At 47.9% G+C, this 24,129-nt stretch overlaps 1 protein-coding gene across 1 annotated transcript; it reads left to right on the plus strand.

Annotated features, from left to right (window-relative positions):
* Positions 1-310: 310 nt before the first annotated feature.
* LOC123439541 (probable carboxylesterase 2) lies at positions 311-1,707 on the plus strand. Its single transcript, XM_045116245.1, has one exon. It carries the CDS (start codon positions 326-328, stop codon positions 1,394-1,396), a length of 1,071 nt encoding a protein of 356 aa, XP_044972180.1. The 5' UTR covers positions 311-325; the 3' UTR covers positions 1,397-1,707.
* The last annotated feature ends 22,422 nt before the right edge of the window (positions 1,708-24,129 follow it).

The following is a 24,129-nucleotide window of genomic DNA, read 5'->3' on the forward strand; positions in this document are numbered from 1 at the left end:
ATAAAGATAGTATCATACAATAATAACATATGCATGATACTACTATATGTTACTCTCCGCTATGAGCAGCCTAACCATGGATGTCCACCAAGGTAAATTATGTGGGTTTGAAACTGGGCACCGCGGGCAGCCAGCCTGACATGCGGTCGACCAAACGCGCCCGTAGAGAGTGTAAACGCGTCGGACAGTCAATGGGTCAAGCATTGGTCGCAAGCCAGCTCGACCGGCGGACGGAAAGCATTCGCGCGCACACACACACCCACGCACGTAACTCGGTTCAACCACACACCAGTCCACCGCCACGCCACGCCACGCCGTTCGCGCGATGCCTTTTCCCTCCGGAGATCCCAAGAAACAAATACACCGCGACGCCTATTTCATCCGGAGATCCCACCCAGCGAACAAACACACAGACACAAGAGCCGGCTCCTCTCACCCCCCGGCCCCGAGCATCATGGCGTCCAACACCGCACCGGCACCCGCCGCCGACGACGAGCTGCTGCACGAGTTCGGCCCGCTCCTCAGGGTCTACAAGAGCGGCCGCCTGGAGCGCCCCCTGGTGCTCCCGCCCGTCGCGCCGGGTCTCGACACCTCCACCGGCGTCCAGTCCAAGGACGTCGACCTCGGCGCCTACTCCGCCCGCCTCTACCTGCCCGCAGCCGCCGCAACCACCACGACGACAAAGCTCCCGGTCATCGTCTACGTCCACGGCGGCGGCTTCGTGGCCGAGTCGGCAAAGTCCCCCAACTACCACCGCTTCCTCAACGACCTGTCCTCCGCCTGCCCGGCCCTCGGCGTGTCCCTCGACTACCGCCTCGCGCCGGAGCACCCGCTCCCGGCGGCGTACGACGACTGCCTCGACGCCCTCCGCTGGGTGCTCTCCGCGGCGGACCCCTGGGTGGCGGCGCACGGCGACCTCGGCCGCGTCCTCGTGGCCGGCGACAGCGCGGGCGCCAACATCTGCCACCACGTGGCCATCCAGCCGGGCGCCGCGCGGCTCGCGGGCGCGGTGCTGATCCACCCCTGGTTCTGGGGCGCCGAGGCCGTGGGGGAGGAGACGCGCGACCCCGCGGCGCGCGCCCGGGGCGCGGGGCTCTGGACGTTCGCGTGCCCCGGCACCACCGGCATGGACGACCCGCGGATGAACCCCATGGCGCCCGGCGCGCCGGGGCTGGAGGCGCTGGCCTGCGACAGGGTCATGGTGTGCACGGCGGAGGGCGACTTCCTCAGGTGGCGCGGCCGCGCGTACGCGGAGGCGGCGGCCGCCGCGCGCAAGGGAGTGGAGCTGCTGGAGACGGACGGGGAGGGCCACGTCTTCTACCTCTTCAAGCCCGACTGCGACAAGGCCAAGGAGATGCTTGACAGGATCGTCGCTTTCGTTAACGCAGCACCTTGATGCTCTCTCCTCACCGGCAATGCAACTCGGTGAATTTTACTCACCGACACCGGAGGTGGTAGTAGCTATGGCGATCCTTGACGTGTTTGTGCCCAGTTCTTGGATTATGACGATGAAATAAATTGGGTTTACTGGAGCAACTCCAATCATCCTCATGTTTCCTCACCTACCTCTCAACTTTAGGGGTCTTTAGCTTTACCAATAATCACCTTTGTTCCTAATTATGATATACGTTTTAAATATTTTAATTAGTACTCATAGACTGAAACGAGTGAGCAAAGCCAATGAAACACGTCTATATGGATTTGAAACGGAGGGAGTATATTTTATTGTACGAGTATTTTCTTTTGGCAATTCGGTTGTTAGCGTTTGCACGATTCGGTTGTTAGTTTTTTGCTTTTCTCTAAGTGGTAATCCCTCTTTATTAGTCCATCACAAGGTTTACAGGGAAGACGATCGGGTCATGGGTACTCCCAGCCACATATGGCACCCCTCCTCTAAAGATCTACTAGAAAACTTAGCTAAATTATAAGCTTCTTTGTTCATCACTCCATTTTCGAAAATAAAGGTACAACTACTAAAGTTCCGAGCTCCTGCAACAATTCCTTATCTCCAAAATTACTGGTTTGCAATCATATAACTCGGTCCACGACGAGCTCAAGTGCAGATGCTAAAGCTTCACAACATGCCAGCCCTTCTAACGTCCCAGGACCACTTATACGAGGAAAAAAACGGACAGGGATCAGGTGAGGTGACATGCACGTTTGCATGTCACCGTTTACCTTGCGGCCTAAATTCAAATTTAAACATTGTAAAAAAATCTAAAAAAAAATCATGCATGTTTACAACACATACTAAGATAACTCCTAAAAAATTCAGATCAAAATTCGAAATATACATCGAGAAACAAAAAAGAAAAATCTGTCATGAATAGTTCGCAATGGTTCTCTGTATACTATTCACATTTGAGTTTCTCTTTTTTGTTTCTCGATGTATGTTTCGAATTTTGATCTGAATTTTTTAGGGGTTATCTTAATATGTGTTGTGAACATGCATGATTTTTTAAAGATTTTTTCACAATGTTTAACTATAAATTTTGGCTGCAAGACACACGGTGACATGCAAACGTTCATGTCACCTGATGCCTAACGAAAAAAACATGGCTGAGGATCCAAAATAATGTCCATGATGATCCCTACGCACTGTCGCTGCTGTCGCATCCCTAACTAATGCAAAAGATGAAAAATAAAAATCTTTTGATTTTCAAAGGACTGTATGCATCCTTTTATGTAGAGACCGAGCGTATTCCTTCTTTTCCAAAAAAAACTTCTCCCACACCATTCCTTGACAGGCCGCCGTCAACATTAATTGTTACTTCTCCTGTAGCAGGGACGACTCCAGCACGCCTCTGTCCTGGTGCGCCAGATGATGATCCAGTTTTTTTGCCCGATTCATTTAAAATCGATCCTTCATCCAGCTTCTTCCAGAATCTTATATCTTTATGTTTTTACAATTCTAGTTGTTCGCATCCTATCTAGCTAGGATTATAAAAAAAATATGGATTTAAGATTGTGAAAGAAGTTGTGTGGAGGATCGATTCTCAAGATTATGAGAGAATGGGCCAACAGAACGGGGCCGATGTCGGAGCTGGTACCTAACTTGTCGGGCCCTTTAATCGCTTCCAACTCTCCTATGTATCTTTCCATGAAGGAGTGCGTCGCACGAGGGTTTTGCATGATTCCTTCCTGAATTAAGTTTTGTCTCGGTGATCATATTGACCGCAAGGGCATCATAGGCATCTACCCGGATCATGCTGTTTGGTCCACGGGAGCAATCGAAAATGGTTTTTATCTATCTGCGGAGCGGTTCGGACATGATTTATTTCGCAAAACAGAGACAATCGTGAGGGATTCGCGAGAGTCTGGACCGCTTCCAAACCTGATTCTGACCGTCTTGGCCCACCCAAACCCTCCACCCGCCCTTCCGGTGCTTTCCGCCGCACGTGTCGAGGTGTTTGTCGTGCCACATACGGCGGTCGTCATTGAAGCCACGATTTGACCGGACGAGAAGGTAGCGCAGACGGTCGCGACTTCTCAAGCGTCGCCGCTTCAATGCGGACGTCGCGTCCCAAGAAACCAAGTCTGACAACTTCGCCGCATAGAAGAGGGCTAACCGCCCCACCGTTTGTCCTAGCCGCGGCTATTTAAGTCATGCTCCGGCGGCGTCCAGAGCACCGCACCGTCCTCCTCCCCTTCGTCGGGTCTTTCCTTCTCTCCGACCTTTACATCCTCTTCGTGCCCAACCAGCGGCGACGTCGAAGTCCTGGTTCTCCACGTCGGCACGCGGCATCGGTGGTAGCTCGTCGTCTCGCGGATCGTGGCGCCGCCGCCCTCGCTCACCAAGGCCATCGAAATCCACGACCGTGGGCTCCTCCGACACGGAGGATATAGTCATCTCCTCCGACGACAAGGAGGAGGAGCCGCAGCAACGGCCAGGTCTTCTGTCGGAGGTGGCTCTGACGGACGAAGAATTCGTCTATTAGAAGAAGATCATGACGGTGCGTTCGCTCTGTCAGATGGGGCCAGCGCCACCATCACCGGCGCACGTGAAGGAGGAGCCACCGTCCCCGCCACGGGTCCGCGTCAAGCATGAGCCGACATCCCCGCTCTAGCAAGTGAAGGACGAGTCGGTGTCCCCGCTGCACAACCACGACCTCCACATCAATGGTCGCGTGAAGCAGGAGCCCCCGTCCCCCGCAACACCTCCGCCGCGTGAAGCTGGAGCCGGAGTCGCCCCCGTGCAGCCTCTACGCGCGGATCAACGGGCCATCCTTGCCACCTCGACGCCACCACCGGCAGACAAAGGAGGTGCTGCGCGCGATCGCCAAGGCACGTGGCCGCATCCTCCTTTACCTGGGAGGCGATAGATACGGCGGCGCCTCCAGCTCTCAGGCCCTGGTGTCTGAGGCCAAGCGCGCGGCGCAGCAACAGGTAAGATACGAACAGCGCAATGTTGGTTGCCGCTCCGCATTCGCCAAGATGGACATGACACCGGAATCAGTCTACAACGACCCAGACCTCGCCGCGGCGTGGGCGCTCGACTGCCCCGTGACCATGGCGGAGACGGCCGCCAGGCGTCGCCATCGCCTTAACCGGGAGCTCGCCAAGATCAGCGAGTGGTCGCTTGGCGACTGCTCCGACAACGCCGGTAGCGGCGCTCGACCGCTCCGTGACCACCGCAAAAACGCCAAGCCTTGTCGTCTCCTTAACTCGGTGAATTTTACTCACCGGAGGTGGTAGTCGTTATGGCGATCCTTGACGTGTTTGTGCCCCGTTCTTGGATTTTTTTTTTGCGCAGAACAAGGAGGTTTTATTCCAATAATATAGAGTTACAATCCTCAGCAACCAACATGGTAATGCATGGAGGTGGTCTACCTATCCAACAAGCAGTACTATCTCCATTCCTACCAAAGTTTGCTAAACAATGGGCAACTCTATTTTGTTCTCTACTAATTTTAAGAAGAGAAACCTCCCTATCCAAAAGAAAACTTTTAATCTCTGAAACTAAAAGACCATAAGCCGATCTATCAAAAGTATCACCATTAATCATCTTAAGTGCATCAGCACAATCAGATTGCACCACCACTGGTAAAGTAGAGTGAGTAGTAGCCAATTGAAGCCCTTCTTTCATAGCCTGTAATTCAGCCTCAAGCGCATCATTGCAATGAAACAACTTACGATAGGAAGCAAAGATAACAACCCCTTTATCATCTCGGAGAATCATCCCTGAACCCGCAGCCCCATCAACAGGATTAAACGAACCATCAACAGACAGGGCTACCACATTTCTCACCGGGGCCGGCCATGGTTTAGCCGAAGTGCTCGTGGAAGAGGCCCTCGGAGCAGTAACATCCATAACAGGGGTTTTGCCTTTCAAGAGATCCTCGACGCCCAGGGATATATTTTTGTAGGAATTATAGTAACTGGAGAGAAAGGAGCATGAAATATCGAGCGGAGGCACCTATTTGCCGTGAAAGATTTCGTTCCGCAGATACCAGATTCTCCAAAGCACCATCACAATCCTACTTCTATTGGACTCCGGCACCTCCACCAGCAGATGGAACAGCCACTCCATGCCTGTACATGCGATATCCGTCCAAGGAGGCATAGGCCAAACCGAGTGCATGGAATCCCAGAGTTTCACCGCATTTGGGCAAATCAGCAGAGCATGAAATGACGTTTCCTCATCACGCCCACATAGGGTACAAGTAGCCCTAGTGCTCATATGTCGCCGATGCTTTTCTGCCGAGGTTGGAAGAGACCCAGAGATCACCTGCCATGCAAAATGACGCATCTTTGGGGGAGTCTCAATATTCCAGATCATTTTCCACATGGCCCTATCTCCCGTTGGTGCCGAAGATAATGCACCAGGGTTAAGCTGACTCCAACTTGAGGACATAGCAAAATGATAGGCAGTCTTAACAGAGAAATTACCAGATTTATCCCAAGGCCATGAAATAAAATCCTCCATTTGGCGAGCAGAAGTGCGTATTTTCAGAATAGAAGCGACATCCGTCGGGCAAAAGAATTGCTGCAGAAGATCAGCCTTCCAATTCACATAAACATCGACGAAGTCTTTTACCTTGTTCAGGCGACAATTTCGCTTTGGCAGAATGGGAGTGAAAGGAGGACCACGAGGGATCCAAGGGTCTCTCCAAACACGAATTTGTGCACCATTCCCAACCCTCCAGATCATCCCTTTTTTCACCAAGGCCAAACCGTGTTCGATTCCTTTCCACACCGCCGAAGAATTGGACGGAAAGACTGTGTCAACAAGACTGCCATTAGGGAAATATTTCACTTTTAAAAGTCTAGCACATAGGGAATCCGGTGTGGTGAGCAGCCGCCAAGCCTGTTTAGCTAAGAGGGCTTGGTTATATGCATGCATGTCCCTGAAGCCAAGTCCACCCCGAGACTTAGGAACTGATAATCTTTCCCAAGCCACACATGCCATCTTCCTCTTCCCATTGTCAACGCCCCACCAAAATTGTCGCATCATCTTTGTCAATTCATCGCACACTCACATAGGGAGTTTGAAAATGCTCATAACATATACCGGGATGGCTTGAGCAACTACCTTGATAAGCACTTCCTTGCCAGAAAATGAAGAGTGCCACTCGCTCCATTCAATCAAACACTTACTCACCCTGGATTGTAATGATTCAAATCATCCTTTGTGCATACGCCCTTCGGGGACAGGAAGACCTAAATACTTCGGTTCGAAAGCTTGTTGTGTGACCTCAAGAATCAGCTTAACTTCGTCTGCCACTTGGGGGGAGCAACTGTCTGAGAAAAGAATGGAACACTTGGAAGGGTTTATGAATTGACCCGTAGCAGATGCATAAGTGTTCAAGACACCCTTAACTATTGTTGCAGACTCCATGTTTGCACGGAAGAAAAGCAAAGAATCATCCGCAAAGAGGAGATGTGAGATAGTTGGGGCTCTCCTACAGATTTTGAGAGCCTCCATCCCTCCTTGTTGGACTGCCACATGTAGAAGAGAGGAAAGTGAATCAGCCACAAAGAGAAACAGGAAAGGTGACAAGGGATCACCTTAACGAATGCCTCGCGTAGCAGTAAATTGTTCCAACAGACGTCCATTAAACCTGACGGAAAACTTCACAGATCTCACGCAGACCATAAATAAAGACACCCATCGTGGTGCAAAACCCCATTTCAGTAAAGCTGCCTCCAAATAATCCCAATCCACTCTGTCATATGCCTTGGATAGGTCAAGCTTGTAGGCATAAAAATCTGCATTCCCCACATTGGACTGGATATGATGAATACATTCGAACGCAATGATGGAGTTATCTGAGATTAACCGCCCAGGGATAAAAGGCTTTGATTTTCAGAGATGATATCCGATAAGCAAGGCCGCAACCGGTTGACCATACACTTCGAGACAACCTTATAGATTACATTGCAAAGAGAGATTGGTCGAAACTCCTGCAAGTTTACCGGATGTTGGACTTTAGGGATAAGAACAATGCTTGTGTCATTAACTCCTGGGGGCATATGTCCAGTGTCAAAAAACCGACGAACTGCTGAGATAATATCCTCCTTTAGGCAGCCCCAATTCCGCTGATAGAGCCGAGCTGGGAAACCATCAGGGCCTGGTGCTTTTAAAGGACCAATTTGGAATAAAGCATCGGTAATCTCCTGGTCTGAAAAAGGGGCCAACAGAAGATCATTTGTTTCTGTAGTGACTTTCGGGGTTATGGTCTCCAGAACGGGAGAGGGGTCCAAAGTTGGGTCCTTTGTATACAGCTCCTGGAAGTATGACGCTGCCATACGTTCCATCTCCGAGGGTGAATGACACTAGGAGCCATCACTCTTCTGCAGCCTGCGAATGTTGTTTCTTCTCGCCCTCCTGACAGCCTGACGGTGAAAGTATTTCGTATTGCGATCACCTTCCTTCAGCCAAGAGATGCGGCTACGTTGCAGCCACATCATCTCCTCCCGGTATAGTAGCTCATCCAGGGCTTGCATTTTCTGACGGACTAACCGTCGGTCAGCATCAACAATTTGTAGGTGTTCAAGCTCCATGCGTAAGGCCTCAATTTGTTTCTCCACATGGCCAAAATTGTCCTTGCTCCATTTACGCAGATCAGTCATGACAGATCGCAGAGAGGTCGCCACATTGCCCAAGTCACCACCCGAATGTGATCTAGCCCATGCTATTGAAATAATCTCGGGAAGTTTTGGGTCACGCTCCCACATGATCTCATATTTCGGAGACCCCTTGCGACGGCGATCCTCTGATGAATCAAGAAACAACATAATAGGACAATGATCCGATCTCGGGGACATGAGGTGTTGAACTCTGACATACGGAAATAGTTCTCTCCAATCTTCGCAAGCACATGTCTTGTTTCAGCAAGAAACCTCTCAAGCCTAATTTCCATTTCAAACCTTCAACTTTGACATTTGGCTGTCTTGTTTCAGCAACAAACACCAAGCGCGGGGAATGGACTTTTACAAGAGCCCTAACTTCGCGAACTGTCCGGTGGTTCCCCACCCCCCGGCGGTTCCAGAACATGTGACTCATTGGGAAGGGCGGCGCTCCTCCTCGGAGCCCGCCGGGTTTGAAACAGACTTGATAATCTCACCTCCCACCTTTGCTCTTTTGCTACACCGAGCGATACCGGGTTCATCAAGGGCCTCCAAAGGACTGTCAGTCAACAGAAGAACCCTCCCCATCGAGGTAGGAATCTTTTCAGCATCAGGTAAGGAAGTGGCCTCCGTATCATTCAGCCGCTTCCTTGACGATTTGTCAAGCTCCATATCACTTAGCTGATCCATAGTACGTGGGCTAGACTGCTTCTGATCATCAACCACCCCCCGAGCCATCTTGCTTGTCCAAAGTTTGGACACAGACGGGTGTAAAGGAGTAGTATGGTCTGATGGTTGATCCCGATCTGAACGAGCACGAACCAAGTGATCCGCATACAGATAGGCTCCAAATTTTAGATCCTTTTCCTCAAAAACACCGTCACCACACTCTTTATAATCATGCCCAATTACACCACATACACTGCAGAACTTGGCGAGCTTTTCATATCTAACGGCAAAGATTTGACGAGATTTATCCTTAACAATGCTTACGAAGTCAAGGGCCTCCGAATATCATGATTTACTCTAACTCGGACGTAGTCTCCTCTGGAATTCCCATTGATCCTGGTCTCAAGAACCTCCCCTGCAGATCGAAGCAACTTGACGATAAGATCATGTCTGCACTAGCCATCCGGCAGCTTGTGGATTTGTAGCCAGATGGGCATATAGACCATCGGGACGTCGTCTGCTTTTGTGAATCCATCATACGGAGCTAGCAGAATAGCCATGTTACGGAAAAGCCATGGTCCATGTTGCGTGATACGATCCTAATCTCCAAGGTAGTAGACCTGCACCACGAACAGGTTTGACCCGATGGGACGAAACCGAACTTGCTTAGAACAATTTCAGGCTGCTCGCATATCCTTATAGAACGCAGCCTGGCTAAAGGTTTTGGAGGTATGAACCCTAGCTAGGGCAACCCATCGGATCTCCTCTAATAGCTCAGGAGCTTCCTCCTCCACCACAACATCGTCAAACTCGTCCTCATGGAGATCAAGCTTGTCGAGAAAGTCACCAGGGTCGTCATCCTTGCCCTGGGATTTACCAGTAGACGAAGAGGACTGTGACGCAGCCATCGTTATCGCCTGTGGGGGACCCTCCACGATTGCGTGGAGCCACCGAAGAAATACGGACAGACGAGCGGGAGGGCGGGGGAAGGGAGGGTGACGGAGGGCGTGGGGTGGTGGAACTAGCGTCGGACACTCGCCGGAGACACCGGCACTGGGGGACTTGCGGCGGTGTTTCGCCGTAAGGATAGGAAACCCTAGCCTACGTTAGGGGAGACTTTAGTATAAATTTACCCCGTTCTTGGATTATGACGATGAAATAAATTTGATTTACTGGAGCAACTCCAATCATCCTCATGTTTCCTCACCTACCTCTCAACTTTAGGGGTCTTTAGCTTTACCGATAATCACCTTTGTTCCTAATTATGATACGTTTTAAATATTTTAATTAGTACACTGAAATGAGTGAACAAAGCCAATGAAACACGTCTATATGGATTTGAAGCAAAGGGAATATCTTTTATTGTACGAGTATTTTCTTTTGGCGATTCGGTTGGTAGCGTTCGCGCGATTTGGTTGTTAGTTTTTGCTTTTTTCAAGTGGTAAACCCTCTTTATTAGCCGATCACAAGGTTACAGGGAAGGCGATCGGGTCATGAGTACTCTCAGCCACATATGGCGCCCCTTCACTGAAGATCTAAAAAACTTAGCTAAATTATGAGTTGGGTGTTTTGGGTTGTGTTCAGTGAGGGACCAATTGTCATGGAATGGAATGGTTTCATTTCAGAGGAATGGGTCTCTTTCATTCCTGTGTTTGGTAGGAGCAAAAGAGTAGAACGGGTCGGTTTTGTTTCGGTGTTTGGTTGGAAACATGTAATGAAAAATGAAACGACATAAAATTCAAAATTTTGGCAGCATTTTGTTTGTAATTTGAAGAAAGACAACATAACAATAAATATTGACAAGTTTATAACACATAAATGATAACACATAACATATTTTTCGACAAGATGCACATATAACAAGGTTCATATACGAAATTCCCAAAAGCATCAAAGTGCAATAGTCATACATGTCAAGTTTGCCACTCGTTGACAGCCACATATGTTAAGTTCACATACGAAATCTCCAAAAGCAGCCAAAGTGCACATCAATCATGTGTCAAGTTCACATACTTGTCAACCATACAACCATATCAAATTTAGAAGTTCTTCTTCACATACCTACTCACCCAAACAGACTTGTTAATTTGGGTTAGTTTCATGAAGGCTCTTGCTATCTTGGGATTGTCCACAAGATGAACATAGTAGTGGGCTAGGTGCTCTTCATCAAAATCTGGCAATACAGAGACTACATCCCAAAGGTCATCAGGTATATCATCATCATCTCCACTAGACTTCACAAGCGCTTTAGCCACAAGTTTAAACCCATCTTTGAGAGTGATAACTAGTGGATCATCAACAAACGTGATTTACCTTAGCCTTCTTTTTATGTCGTGCTTTGGGGACAGACGACTCACCAACATTTGGTGACGTGTTCACCTCAGCATTCTCCTTGTCTTCGATATCAATATAAAGAAGATCATTGTCAGACCTAGCACCCAGACCCTTAGCTCCAATTGTCCCATAAATGCAAGCCAAGGCATGATAGTATTGAATTGGGGTATTCAAAAGGGGGGCATCAGCTTTGTGGGTCTACGAACAATGTTGAAAATGATGGTGGCCGTATATAATCATTACGAAGCTCGCCTATGGCATGAAGAGTCTTTCTAAAATAGATGCTAGTTGTGCCATATGGTCTACAAAAATTGGCTGACACCACCCTATTCTGAAGGTTATGCCCAACTGTACGCAAAAACATTGCTAATTGTTGATCCACGCTAACATGTGGACTATCTTCTAGCAATTTGCGTCCCTCATTATGGCACACAAATTGAAAAACGCAGCTCTTTCAAACCTTAGCATGTTTTTACATAAGACATCAATTTGCCAAAAAAAATGGTTTAGATAATCGTATCTGATCCGATCTCTTTCGTGCATTGGGCCATAGGTAATATGTGGTCTTCTCTTCTTTATTATAGCCCGAATAGCGACTACCATTGCAGGTAGTGCTACAAAAACAGCAGCTCCCCTAGCCATCCTTTTTGTTTTGTCCATCTTGTTGGCCATCTACAAATGATGCATACTATCAACAATATGAGTACGAAATCTGAATAACCATGGATCAGATCTAGGTAATACACACCATCACTTATAGAGAAAAAACATGGGAATTCATGGATCTACACAGCAGCAAATATATATGAAACATGGATTTACACAGCAGCAGAAAATGTGGGAAACCATGGTGGCCTGGATATACCTTGCTGCCAGGTAGCCACCGGCATGTCCTACTGCCTAGCTTCCGGGTACCCGTTGCCTCCGGTCCCTCCTTCCTCTCTCACCGCGTCTGTGCCTGGTCTTTACCCACTGCCAGGTAGCCGTCACTCGCCGCTAGGTCTGGAAGCCGATGCCGGAGGGGAGAGGGTGCGGGAGGTGGGTGGCGAGATGGGGTGGCGCCGGGAAGGAGAGAATGCGGGAGGGTGGCGCCCGGGAGGAGAGGCTGCGGGAGGGTGGCGGCACGGAGGAGAGGCTGTGGGAAGGTGGCGGCGTCGGGCTGAGGCGGGGGAGAGCGAGGGGATAGGGTGCGGGGGACTCATTGCCTGTCATCCAGCCAATTTTGAAGTATGCCTCGGTTCTGCATATTCAAGGAATATTCTGTTGGAAATATGCCCTAGAGGCAATAATAAAATGGTTATTATCATATTTCCTTATTCATGATAATCGTCTATTGTTCACGTTGTAATTTGTATTAACAGGAAACAGTAATACATGTGTGAATAAATAGATCATAATGTGTCCCTAGCAAGCCTCTAGTTGGCTAGCTCGTTGATTAATAGATGATCATGGTTTCCTGATCATGGACATTGGATGTCATTGATAACGGGATCACATCATTAGGAGAATGATGTGATGGACAAGACCCAATCCTAAGCATAGTACTAGATCGTGTTGTTCGTATGCTAAAGCTTTTCTAATGTCAAGTATCTTTTCCTTTGACCGTGAGATTGTGCAACTCCCGGATACTGTAGGATTGCTTTGGGAGTGTCAACCGTCACAAGGTGACTATAAAGGTGCACTACGGGTATCTCCGAAAGTATTTGTTGGGTTGGTACGAGTCGAGATCGGGATTTGTCACTCTGTGTGACGGAGAGGTATCTCTGGGCCCACTCGGTAGAACATCATCATAATGAGCTCAATGTGACTAAGGAGTTAGTCACGGGATGATGTGCTATGGAACGAGTAAAAAGACTTGCCGGTAACGAGATTGAACAAGGTATAGGGATACCGACGATCGAGTCTCGGGCAAGTTCTATACCGATAGACAAAGGGAATTGTATACGGGATTGATTGAATCCTTGACATCGTGGTTCATCCGATGTGATCATCGTGGAACATGTGGGAACCACCATGGGTATCCACACCCCGCTAATGGTTATTGGCCGGAGAGGTGTCTCGGTCATGTCTGCATGCCTCCCAAACCCGTAGGGTCTACACACTTAAGGTTCGATGACAATAGGGTTATAGGGAATTGTTGTACGAGGTTACCAAAGGTTGTTCGGAGTCCCGGATGAGATCCCGGACGTCACGAGGTGCTCCGGAATAGTCCGGAGGTAAAGTTTAATATATAGGATGGATGGATTTGGATGCCGGAAATGTTTCGGGCACCACCGGCAACGTGTCGGGACCACCGGGAGGGGCCACCAGCCCCGGGAGGCTACATGGGCCAAGTGTGACAGGGAACCAGCCCCTAGGCGGGCTGGTGCGCCCCTCACACCCAGCCCAAGGCGCACAAGAGGGGAAGGAGGGGAAACCCTAGGCGCTGGTGGGCCTAAGGCCCACCTAGGGGTGCGCCACCCCCTCTCCTCCCCTGGCCGCCGGCCAGCCCCTCCCATCTAGGGCTGCCGCACCATTTGGGGGAGGGAACCCTAAAGGGTGCGCCCCCTCCCCTTCCCCCTATATATAGTAGAGGTTTTGGCCTTTGGAGACATGCAATTCTCTCTCTCGGCGCAACCCTGCTTCTCCTCTCCCTCCTCTCCCACGGTGCTTGGCGAAGCCCTCCCGGGAGACCTCGTAGCTCCACCGCCACCACGTCGTCGTGCTGTCGGAGCTCTTCCCCAACCTCTCCCTCCTCCTTGCTGGTTCAAGGTGCGGGAGACGTCACCGGGCTGCACGTGTGTTGAACGCGGAGGTGCCGTGGTTCGGCACTAGATCGGAATCACACCGCGATCTGAATCGCAGCGAGTACGACTCCATCAACCGTGTTCTAGCAACGCTTCCGGTTAGCGATCTTCAATGGTACAAAGATTATCTCACCCCTCTCTCGTTGCTGGTTTCTCCATAGGAAGATCTATGTATGGCATAGCAAAATTTTGAATTTTTGCTACGTTACCCAACAGTGGCATCCGAGCCAGGTTTTCTATGCGTAGATTCTTTGCACGAGTAGAACACAAAGGTTGTGGGTGCTGATTTTGTCAATTGCTTACCACTGCTAGTCTTATTCCTTTCCGGTGGTATTGTGGGATGAAGTGGCCCGGACCGACATTACACGTACGCTTACGCGAGACAGGTTCCACCGCCTGACATGCACATGGTGCATAAGGTGGCTAGCGGGTGACTGTCTCTCCTACTGTAGTCGGATTGGATTTGATGAAAAAGGGTCCTTATGAAGGGTAAATAGCTTTGGCATATCAGCGTTGTGGCCGTCACGTAGGTAAGAAGGAGTTCTTGCTAGAAACCCAAATCAGCCACGTAAAACTTGCAACAACAATTAGAGGACGTCTAACATGTTTTTGCAGGGTATGACATGTGATGTGATATGGCCAAAGGATGTGATGTTACATGTGTGTTGTATGAGATGATCATGTTCTTGTAATAGGATTCACGACTTGCATGTCGGTGAGTATGACAACCGGTAGGAGCCATAGGAGTTGTCTTAATTTATTGTATGAGATGCAACGCCATGTGTTTTCTACTTTTACTTCATTGCTAACGGTTAGCTGTAGTAGTAGTAGTAATAGTTGGCGTGACAACTTCACGGAGACACAATGATTGAGATCATGATGATGGAGATCATGGTGTCACGCCGATGATGATGATTATCATGCGATGCCCGAAGATGGAGATCGAAGGAGCAAAGATGATAATGGCCATATCATGCCACTATATGATTGCATGTGATGTTTATCATGTTTTTCATCTTATTGCTTAGAACGACGGTAGCATAATAAGATGATCCCTCATAAAATTTCGAGAATGTATTCCTCTAAGTGTGCACGTTGCGAAGGGTCGTTGTCTCGAAGCACCACGTGATGATCGGGTGTGATAGATTCTAGCGTTCGCATACAACGGGTGTAAGCTAGATTTACACACGCGAAACACTTAGGTTGACTCAACGAGCCTAGCATGTACAGACATGGCCTAGAATACGAGAGGCCGAAAGGTCGAACATGAGTCGTATGGTTGATGCGATCAGCATGGAGATGCTCACCATCGACGACTAGTCCGTCTCACGTGATGATCGGACACGGGTTAGGCGACATGGATCATGTAACACTTAGATGACTAGAGGGATGTCGATTTAAGTGGGAGTTCATACATAATTTGATTAGATGAACTTAATTATCATGAACTTAGTCTAAAAGTTGTCTTTACAAATATTGTAGATCCAATGGCCAACGCACCTGTCAACCTCAATTTCAATGCGTTCCTAGAGAAAAACAAGCTGAAAGATGATGGTAGCAACTATGCGGACTGGGTCCATAACTTGAAGCTCGTCCTCATTGCATCCAAGAAGGCTTATGTCCTTGATGCGCCGCTAGGTGACCCTCCTGTTCCTGCGGCAGCCCAAGACGTTCAGAACGTCTGGCAAACGCGGAGTGATGACTACTCTCTGGTTAGGTGTGGCATGCTATATAGTTTAGAACCGGGGATCCAAAGGCGTTTTGAGCAACACGGAGCATATGAGATGTTCCAGGAGCTGAAACTAGTTTTTCAAGCTCATGCCCGGGTCGAGAGATATGAAGTCTCCGATAAGTTCTTTAGCTGTAAGATGGAGGAGAACAATTTTGTTAGTGAGCATATACTCAGAATGTCTGGGTCGCACAGTCGTCTGACTCAGCTTGGAGTCGAACTTCCGGATGACGCTATAATTGACAGAATCCTCCAGTCTCTCCCACCAAGCTACAAGGGTTTTGTGCTGAACTACAACATGCAAGGGATGGAGAAGACCATTCCCGAGTTGTTCTCGATGTTGAAATCTGTAGAAGTAGAAATCAAGAAAGAGCATCAAGTGTTGATGGTCAATAAGACCACCAATTTCAAAAAGGGCAAGGGTAAGAAGAACTTCAAGAAATACGGCAAAGCAATTGCCGCACCCGGTAAGCCAGTTGTCAGGAAGAAGAAAAAGAATGGACCCAAGCCTGAGACTGAGTGCTACTATTGCAAGGGAACCGGTCATTGGAAGCGGAACTGCCCCAAGTACTTAGCGGATAAGAAGGCCGGCAACGTCAAAGGTATATATGATGTACATGTTATTGATGTGTACCTTACCAGCGCTCGTAGTAGCTCCTGGGTATTTGATACCGGTGTTGTTGCTCACATTTGCAACTCAAAGCAAGAACTGCAGAATAAACGGAGGCTGGCTAAGGACGAGGTGACGATGCACGTCGGGAATGGTTCCAAGGTCGATGAGATCGCCGTCGGCACGCTACCTCTACATCTACCGTTGGGATTAGTTTTAAACCTTAATAATTGTTATTTAGTACCAGCTTTGAGCATGAACATTGTATCAGGGTCTTGCTTAATGCGAGACGGCTACTCATTTAAGTCAGAGAATAATGGTTGTTCTATTTATATGAGTGATATGTTCTATGGTCATGCTCCGCTGGTGAATAGTCTATTCTTGATGAATCTCGATCGTGATGTAACACATATTCATAGTGTGAACACCAAAATATGTAAGGTTGATAATGATAGTCCCATATACTTGTGGCACTGCCGCCTTGGTCATATCGGTGTCAAGCGCATGAAGAAACTCCATACTGATGGACTGTTAGAGTCTCTTGACTTTGAATCATTTGACACATGCGAACCGTGCCTCATGGGCAAGATGACTAAGACTCCGTTCTCAGGAGTAATGGAGCGAGCGGCCGACTTATTGGAAATAATACATACTGATGTATGCGGTCCAATGAACGTTGAAGCTCGCGGTGGCTATCGTTATGTTCTCACTCTCACTGATGATTTAAGTAGGTATGGATATATCTACTTGATGAAGCACAAGTCAGAAACATTTGAAAAGTTCAAAGAATTTCAGAATGAGGTTGAGAATCAACGTGATAAGAAAATAAAGTGTCTACGATCTGATCATGGAGGAGAATATTTAAGTCACGAGTTTGGCACACACCTAAGGAAATGTGGAATTGTTTCACAACTGACGCCGCCTAGCACACCGCAACGTAATGGAGTGTCTGAACGTCATAATCACACTTTATTAGAAATGGTGCGATCTATGATGTCTCTTACCGACTTACTGCTATCATTTTGGGGATATGCATTGGAAACTGCAGCATTCACTTTAAATAGGGCACCGTCTAAATCCGTTGAGACAACACCGTATGAAATATGGTTTGGCAAGAAACCTAAGCTGGCGTTTCTAAAAGTTTGGGGTTGCGATGCTTATGTGAAGAAACTTCAACCAAAAAAGCTCGAACCCAAAGCGGAGAAATGCGTATTCATAGGATACCCTAAAGAAACTATTGGGTATACCTTCTATCTCATATCCGAAGGTAAAATCTTTGTTGCCAAGAACGAATCCTTTCTAGAGAAAGAGTTTCTCTCGAAAGAAGTAAGTGGGAGGAAAGTAGAACTTGATGAGGTAATTGTACCTCCTCTCGAACCAGAGAGTAGCGCAGCGCGGGAAAATGTTCCTGTGGCGCCTACGCCAACTGAAGAGGAAGTTAATGATGATGATCATGAAGCTTCGGATCAAGTTGCTACTGAACCACGAAGGTCCACAAGGGTACGTTCCGCACCAGATTGGTACGGCAACCCTGTGATGGAGATCATGTTGTTAGACAACGGTGAACCTTTGAACTATGAGGAAGCAATGGTGGGCCCGGATTCCAACAAATGGCTTGAGGCCATGAAATCCGAGATAGGATCCATGTATGAGAACAAAGTATGGACTTTGGTGGACTTGCCCGATGATCGGCGAGCCATAGAAAATAAATGGATCTTCAAGAAGAAGACTGACGCAAACGGTAATGTGACCGTTTATAAAGCTCGACTTGTCGCAAAGGGTTTTCGACAAATTCAAGGAGTTGACTACGATGAGACTTTCTCTCCTGTAGCGAAGTTGAAGTCAGTCCGGATCATGTTAGCAATTTCCGCTTTTCATGATTATGAAATTTGGCAAATGGACGTCAAAACAGCGTTCCTTAACGGGTATCTTAAGGAAGAGTTGTATATGATGCAACCAGAAGGTTTTGTCGATACTAAGAGTGCTAACAAGGTATGCAAGCTCCAGTGCTCCATCTATGGGCTGGTGCAAGCATATCGGAGTTGGAACATTCGCTTTAATGAGGTGATTAAAGCGTTTGGGTTCATACAGGTTTATGGAGAAGCCTGTCTGTACAAGAAAGTGAGTGGGAGCTCTGTAGCTTTTCTCATACTATATGTGGATGACATATTATTGATGGGGAATGATATAGAGTTATTGGAGAGCATAAAGGCCTACTTGAATAAGAGTTTTTCAATGAAGGACCTTGGAGAAGCTTCATACATATTAGGCATCAAGATCTATAGAGATAGATCGAGACGCCTCATAGGTCTTTCACAAAGTACATGACTTGACAAGATATTGAAGAAGTTCAATATGGAGAACTCGAAGAAGGGGTTCTTGCCAGTTTTGCAAGGTATGAGATTGAGTAAGACTCAGTCACCGACCACGACAGCAGATAGAGAGAAGATAAGTATTGTCCCCTACGCTTCAACTGTGGGCTCTCTAATGTATGCCATGTTGTGTACCACACTTGATATAAACCTTGTCATAAGTTTGGTAGGGAGGTACCAAAGTGATACCGGTATGTAACACTGGACAGCGGTCAAGAATATCCTTAAGTACCTGAAAAGGACTAAGAAGATGTTTCTCGTTTATGGAGGTGACGAAGAGCTCGTCGTAAAGGGTTACGCCGATGCTAGCTTCGACACACATCCAGATGACTCTAAGTCACAAACCGGATACGTGTATGTTCTGAATGGTGGGGCAGTGAGCTGGTGCAGCAGTGATAACCCACAAGTATAGGGGATCGCAACAGTTTTCGAGGCTAGAGTATTCAACCCAAATTTATTGATTCGATTCAAGGGTAAGCGAAAGAATATTCTCAAGTATTAGCAGTTGAGTTGTCAATTCAACCACACCTGAAAGATTTAGTATCTGCAGCAAAGTGTCAGTAGAAAAGTAGGGTGATAGCAGAAGTAGCAACAGTAACCAGTAGCAGCAAAGTAACAGCAGCAGCAGCAAAGTAACGTAGCAAGGACCGGTAGGAAAAACTCGTAGGCATTGGATCGGTGATGGATGATTATGCCGGATGTGATTCATCATGCAACAGTTATAACACAGAGAGATAATTAACTAGCTCCAGTTCGTCAATCTAATGTAGGCATGTATTCCGTATGTAGTCATACGTGCTTAGGGAAAAGAACTTGCATGACATCTATTGTCCATCCCTCCCGTGGTAGCGGGGTCCTAATGGAAACTACGGGATATTAAGGTTCTCCTTTTAATAAAGAACCGGACCAACGCATCAACACTTGGTGAATACATGAACTCCTCATACTATGGTCATCTCCGGGAGTGGTTCCGGCTATTGTCACTCCGGGGTTGCCGGGTCATAACACATAGTAGGTGACTACAACTTGCAAGATAGGATCTAAAGAACACATATATTGGCGACAACATAATAGGTTCAGATCTGAAATCATGGCACTCGGGCCCTAGTGACAAGCATTAAGCATGGCAAAGTAGTAGCAACATCAATCTCAGAACATAGTGGATACTAGGAATCAATCCCCGTCAAAACTAACTCGATTACATGATAGATCTCATCCAACCCATCACCGTCCAGCAAGCCTACGAATAGATTACTCACGAACGGTGAAGAGCATCATGGAAGTGGCGATGAAGGAAGGTTGATGATGACGATGGCAACGATTTCCCCTCTTCGGAGCCCAAAACGGACTCCAGATCTGCCCTCCAGAGGAAGAACAGGAGGTGGCGGCGCCTTCGTATCGTAAAACGCGATGAACTCTTCTCCTTGATTTTTTGCGGGCGAGACGGACTAAATAGAGCTGGATTTGGAGGCGGTGGAGCGTCGTGGGCTTCACAAGCCTGCCATGCGTGGCCAGGGGGGCCCGCGCCTGGTGGGCTTGTGGGCTCCACTCTCCACATCCTCCGCTGATTCTTGCGCTAGTATTTTTCATAAATTCCAGAAAAATTCTCCGTAAATTTTCCAGTCATTCCGAGAACTTTTATTTCTGCGCAAAAACAACACCATGGCAATTCTGCTGAAAACAGCGTTAGTCTGGGTTAGCTCCATTCAAATCATGCAAATTAGAGTCCAAAACAAGGGCAAAAGAGTTCGGAAAAGTAGATACGACAGAGACGTATCAAGCAGCAAGCAAGACGTTGTGGCAGCATCTACATGTGAAGCGGAGTACATAGCTGCTTCGGAAGCAGCTCATGAAGGGATCTGGATGAAGGAGTTCATCACCGACCTTGGAGTGGTTCCAAGCGCGTAAGGTCCGATGACACTCTTGTGTGATAACACTGGAGCCATTGCCATAGCCAAGGAGCCCAGATTTCACAGGAAGACCAAGCACATCCAACGCCGCTACAAATCCATCTAGGACCAAGTCCAGAGAGGAGTCATAGATATTTGTAAAGTACACACAGATCGAATATTGCAGACCCGTTGACTAAACCTCTTCCACGAGCAAAACATGATCAACACCACAATACTATGGGTGTTTGATTCATCACAATGTAACTAGATTATTGACTCTAGTGCAAGTGGGAGAATGTTGGAAATATGCCCTAGAGGCAATAATAAAATGGTTATTATCATATTTCCTTGTTCATGATAATCGTCTATTGTTCATGCTATAATTGTATTAACAGAAAAAAAGTAATACATGTGTGAATAAATAGATCACAATGTGTCCCTAGCAAGCCTCTAGTTGGCTAGCGCGTTGATCAATGGATGATCATGGTTTCCTGATCATGGACATTGGATGTCATTGATAACGGGATCACATCATTAGGAGAATGATGTGATGGACAAGACCCAATCCTAAGCATAGCACTAGATCATGTTGTTCGTATGCTAAAGCTTTTCTAATGTCATGTATCTTTTTCTTCGACTGTGAGATTGTGCAACTCCCGGATACCGTAGGAGTGCATTGGGTGTATCAAACGTCACAACGTAACTGGGTGACTATAAAGGTGCACTACGGGTATCTCCGAAAGTATCTGTTGGGTTGGTACGAATCAAGATCGGGATTTATCACTCCGTGTGACGGAGAGGTATCTCTGGGCCCACTCGGTAGAACGTCATCATAATGAGCTCAATGTGACTAAGGAGTTAGTCACGGGATGATGTGCTACGGAAGGAGTAAAGAGACTTGCCGGTAACGATATTGAACAAGGTATAGGGATGCCGACGATCGAGTCTCGGGCAAGTTCTATACTGATAGACAAAGGGAATTGTATACATGATTGATTGAATCTTTGACATCGTGGTTCATCCGATGTGATCATCGTGGAACATGTGGGAACCACCATGGATATCCAGACCCCGCTGATGGTTATTGGCCGGAGAGGTGTCTCGGTCATGTCTGCATGCCTCCCGAACCCGTAGGGTCTACACACTTAAGGTTCGATGATGCTAGGGTCATAGGGAATTGTTGTAAGAGGTTACCAAAGGTTGTTCGGAGTCCCGGATGAGATCCCGGACGTCACGAGGAGCTCCGGAATAATCTGGAGGTAAAGATTAATATATAGGTAGATGGGTTTGGACGCCGGAAATGTTTCGGGCACCACCGGCAACGTGTCGGGACCACCGGAAGGGTTCCGGGGGCCCATCGGGAGGGGCCACCAGCCCCGGGAGGCTACATGGGCAAAATGTGAGAGGGAACCAGCCCCTAGGTGGGCTAGTGCGCCCCCCACACCCAGCACAAGGCGCACAAGAGGGGAAGGAGGCGAAACCCTAGGCACTGGTGAGCCTAAGGCCCACCTAGGGGTGCGCCACCCCCTCTCCTCCCGTGGCCGCCGGCCATCCCCTCCCATCTAGGGCTGTCGCACCCTTTGGGGGTGGGAACCCTAAAGGGTGCGCCCCCTCCCCTTCCACCTATATATAGTGGAGGTTTTAGCCTTTGGAGACACACAATTCTCTCTCTCTCAGTGCAGCCCTACTTCTCCTCTTCCTCCTCTCCCACGGTGCTTGGCGAAGCCCTATCGGTAGACCTCGTAGCTCCACCGCCACCACGCCGTCGTGCTGCCGGAGCTCTTCCCCAACCTCTTCCTCCTCCTTGCTGGTTCAGGGTGCGGGAGACGTCACCGGGCTGCACGTGTGTTGAACGCGGAGGTGTCGTGATTCGGCACTAGATCGGAATCACACCGCGATCTGAATCGCAGCGAGTACGACTCCATCAACCACGTTCTAGCAACGCTTCCGCTTGCGATCTTCAAAGGTACGAAGATGCTCTCACCCCTCTCTCGTTGCTGGTTTCTCCGTAGGAAGATCTATGTATGGCGTAGGAAAATTTTGAATTTTTGCTACGTTACCTAACATATTCAGTTTTTTGGTCCTGGTTGGTTCGGCAAGTGAACAAGGGAATGGGCTCTCGGAACGGGTCCGACTCATGACATTCTACCCCATGACAACAACCAAACACACCCTTGATGACCGAGCTTCATGAAGCCTTTTATTTTTTAACAAAATCAAAATTCAAACTTTTCAATTTTAATTTTGTTTAAAAAATATGCAACTATACAAGGATGAAATGTATACAACTTAGAATGAAATAACTTTAAATATGATATGTATGGAAAAGACAAATTTGTGGACTTTGAGGATGAACAGTTTATGTGTTAAAAAGCCTCGGATTTGTCTTTTTTGCATAGCCTCATTTTCAACGTATCTCATTCTGAAAATTTACACACATACATGTTATGCCTTCATATACATTTGTATTTTCAGTTTTTTTTGAATTATAAAAATATGAATTTTGGCTTTTTAGAAAACCGGTCTCCATGAAGACCGAGCTCCAAAAGGCATTTTCGTTAAATTATGAGCTTCTTTGTTCATCACTCTACTTTTGAAAATAAAGGAACGACTACTAAGGTTCCGAGCTCATGCAACACTTTCTTTTATAGTTGTCCCGTTGACGCCTTCAGCTCCTTCTTTGATCTTCAAAATTACTGGTTTGAAATCACATAGTATAAAATAATAACTCGGTCAACGAGGAGCTCAAGTGCAGGTGTTGAAGCTTCACGACATGCCAGCGATTCTAACGTCCCAGGATCAGTTATAGTATGAGGAAAAATCATGGCTGAGGATCCAAGATAATGTCCATGATGATCCCTACGTACAGTCGCTGCCGCATCCCGCAGAGGTCGAAAAATAAAAATCTTCTGTTTTTTAAAGGACTGTATGCGTCCTTTTATGTAGAGGTCGAGCGTATTCCTCCTTTCCTTTTCCAAAAAGAAAAACGTACTGTCACTGCAGCTCCTCTCAGACCATTCCTGGACAGGCCGCCGTCAACATTAATTTTCACTACTCCTGCAGCAGGGATGACTCCAGCACAGCACGCCTCTGTCCTGGTGCACCGGATGATGTTGGGGTAAAATTGACAAAAATGACCCGTGGGGAAAGAACTCACGGAGTGACCCCTCGCGGAAAAAATTTCACCTGCTCGACCCTTTTGTATGGCGCCCGACACCTAGGCGCCACACTACACTGTGTGACGCCTAGCCGTTCGGCGCCACACCCCCCGACCACCTGGCAGGGAGGGCCCACCCCCAGGCTGTGTGACGCCTAAGCCTTAGGCGTCACACCTTGTAATGTGTGGCGCCGAACGCTTAAGCGCCACACATTGACTTAACTGGCCACGGACCAGCCCCCCTCCCCACCCCCTCCTCATTCCCCTCCCCCAGCCCCCTCTCCCAGCCACCGCCCCTCCCTCAAATCCTTCTCTAAATCACCAAATCTGAAGGTTTGGACTGGGCATTTGTTGTCCAATCACTCCCCTAAGGTAATCCCCACCTCTCCCCTCATTCTCATCCAAAGAAAAATCTTTTGTGGTCTTTTTTTGCAAATTTGAGGAAACCCTAGTTTTTCATGAAATGTGGGATGTATATGATATTGTTGTATTTGTTTGTATGTTAGGATA

This window comes from Hordeum vulgare, chromosome 3H (assembly GCF_904849725.1).
Source record: "Hordeum vulgare subsp. vulgare chromosome 3H, MorexV3_pseudomolecules_assembly, whole genome shotgun sequence".
NCBI lineage: Eukaryota > Viridiplantae > Streptophyta > Magnoliopsida > Poales > Poaceae > Hordeum > Hordeum vulgare.

What these genes read in the sequence shown, in the direction of transcription:
- LOC123439541 (XM_045116245.1), top strand. Translation starts at nt 326, where the DNA reads ATGCCTTTTCCCTCCGGAGATCCCAAGAAACAAATACACCGCGACGCC.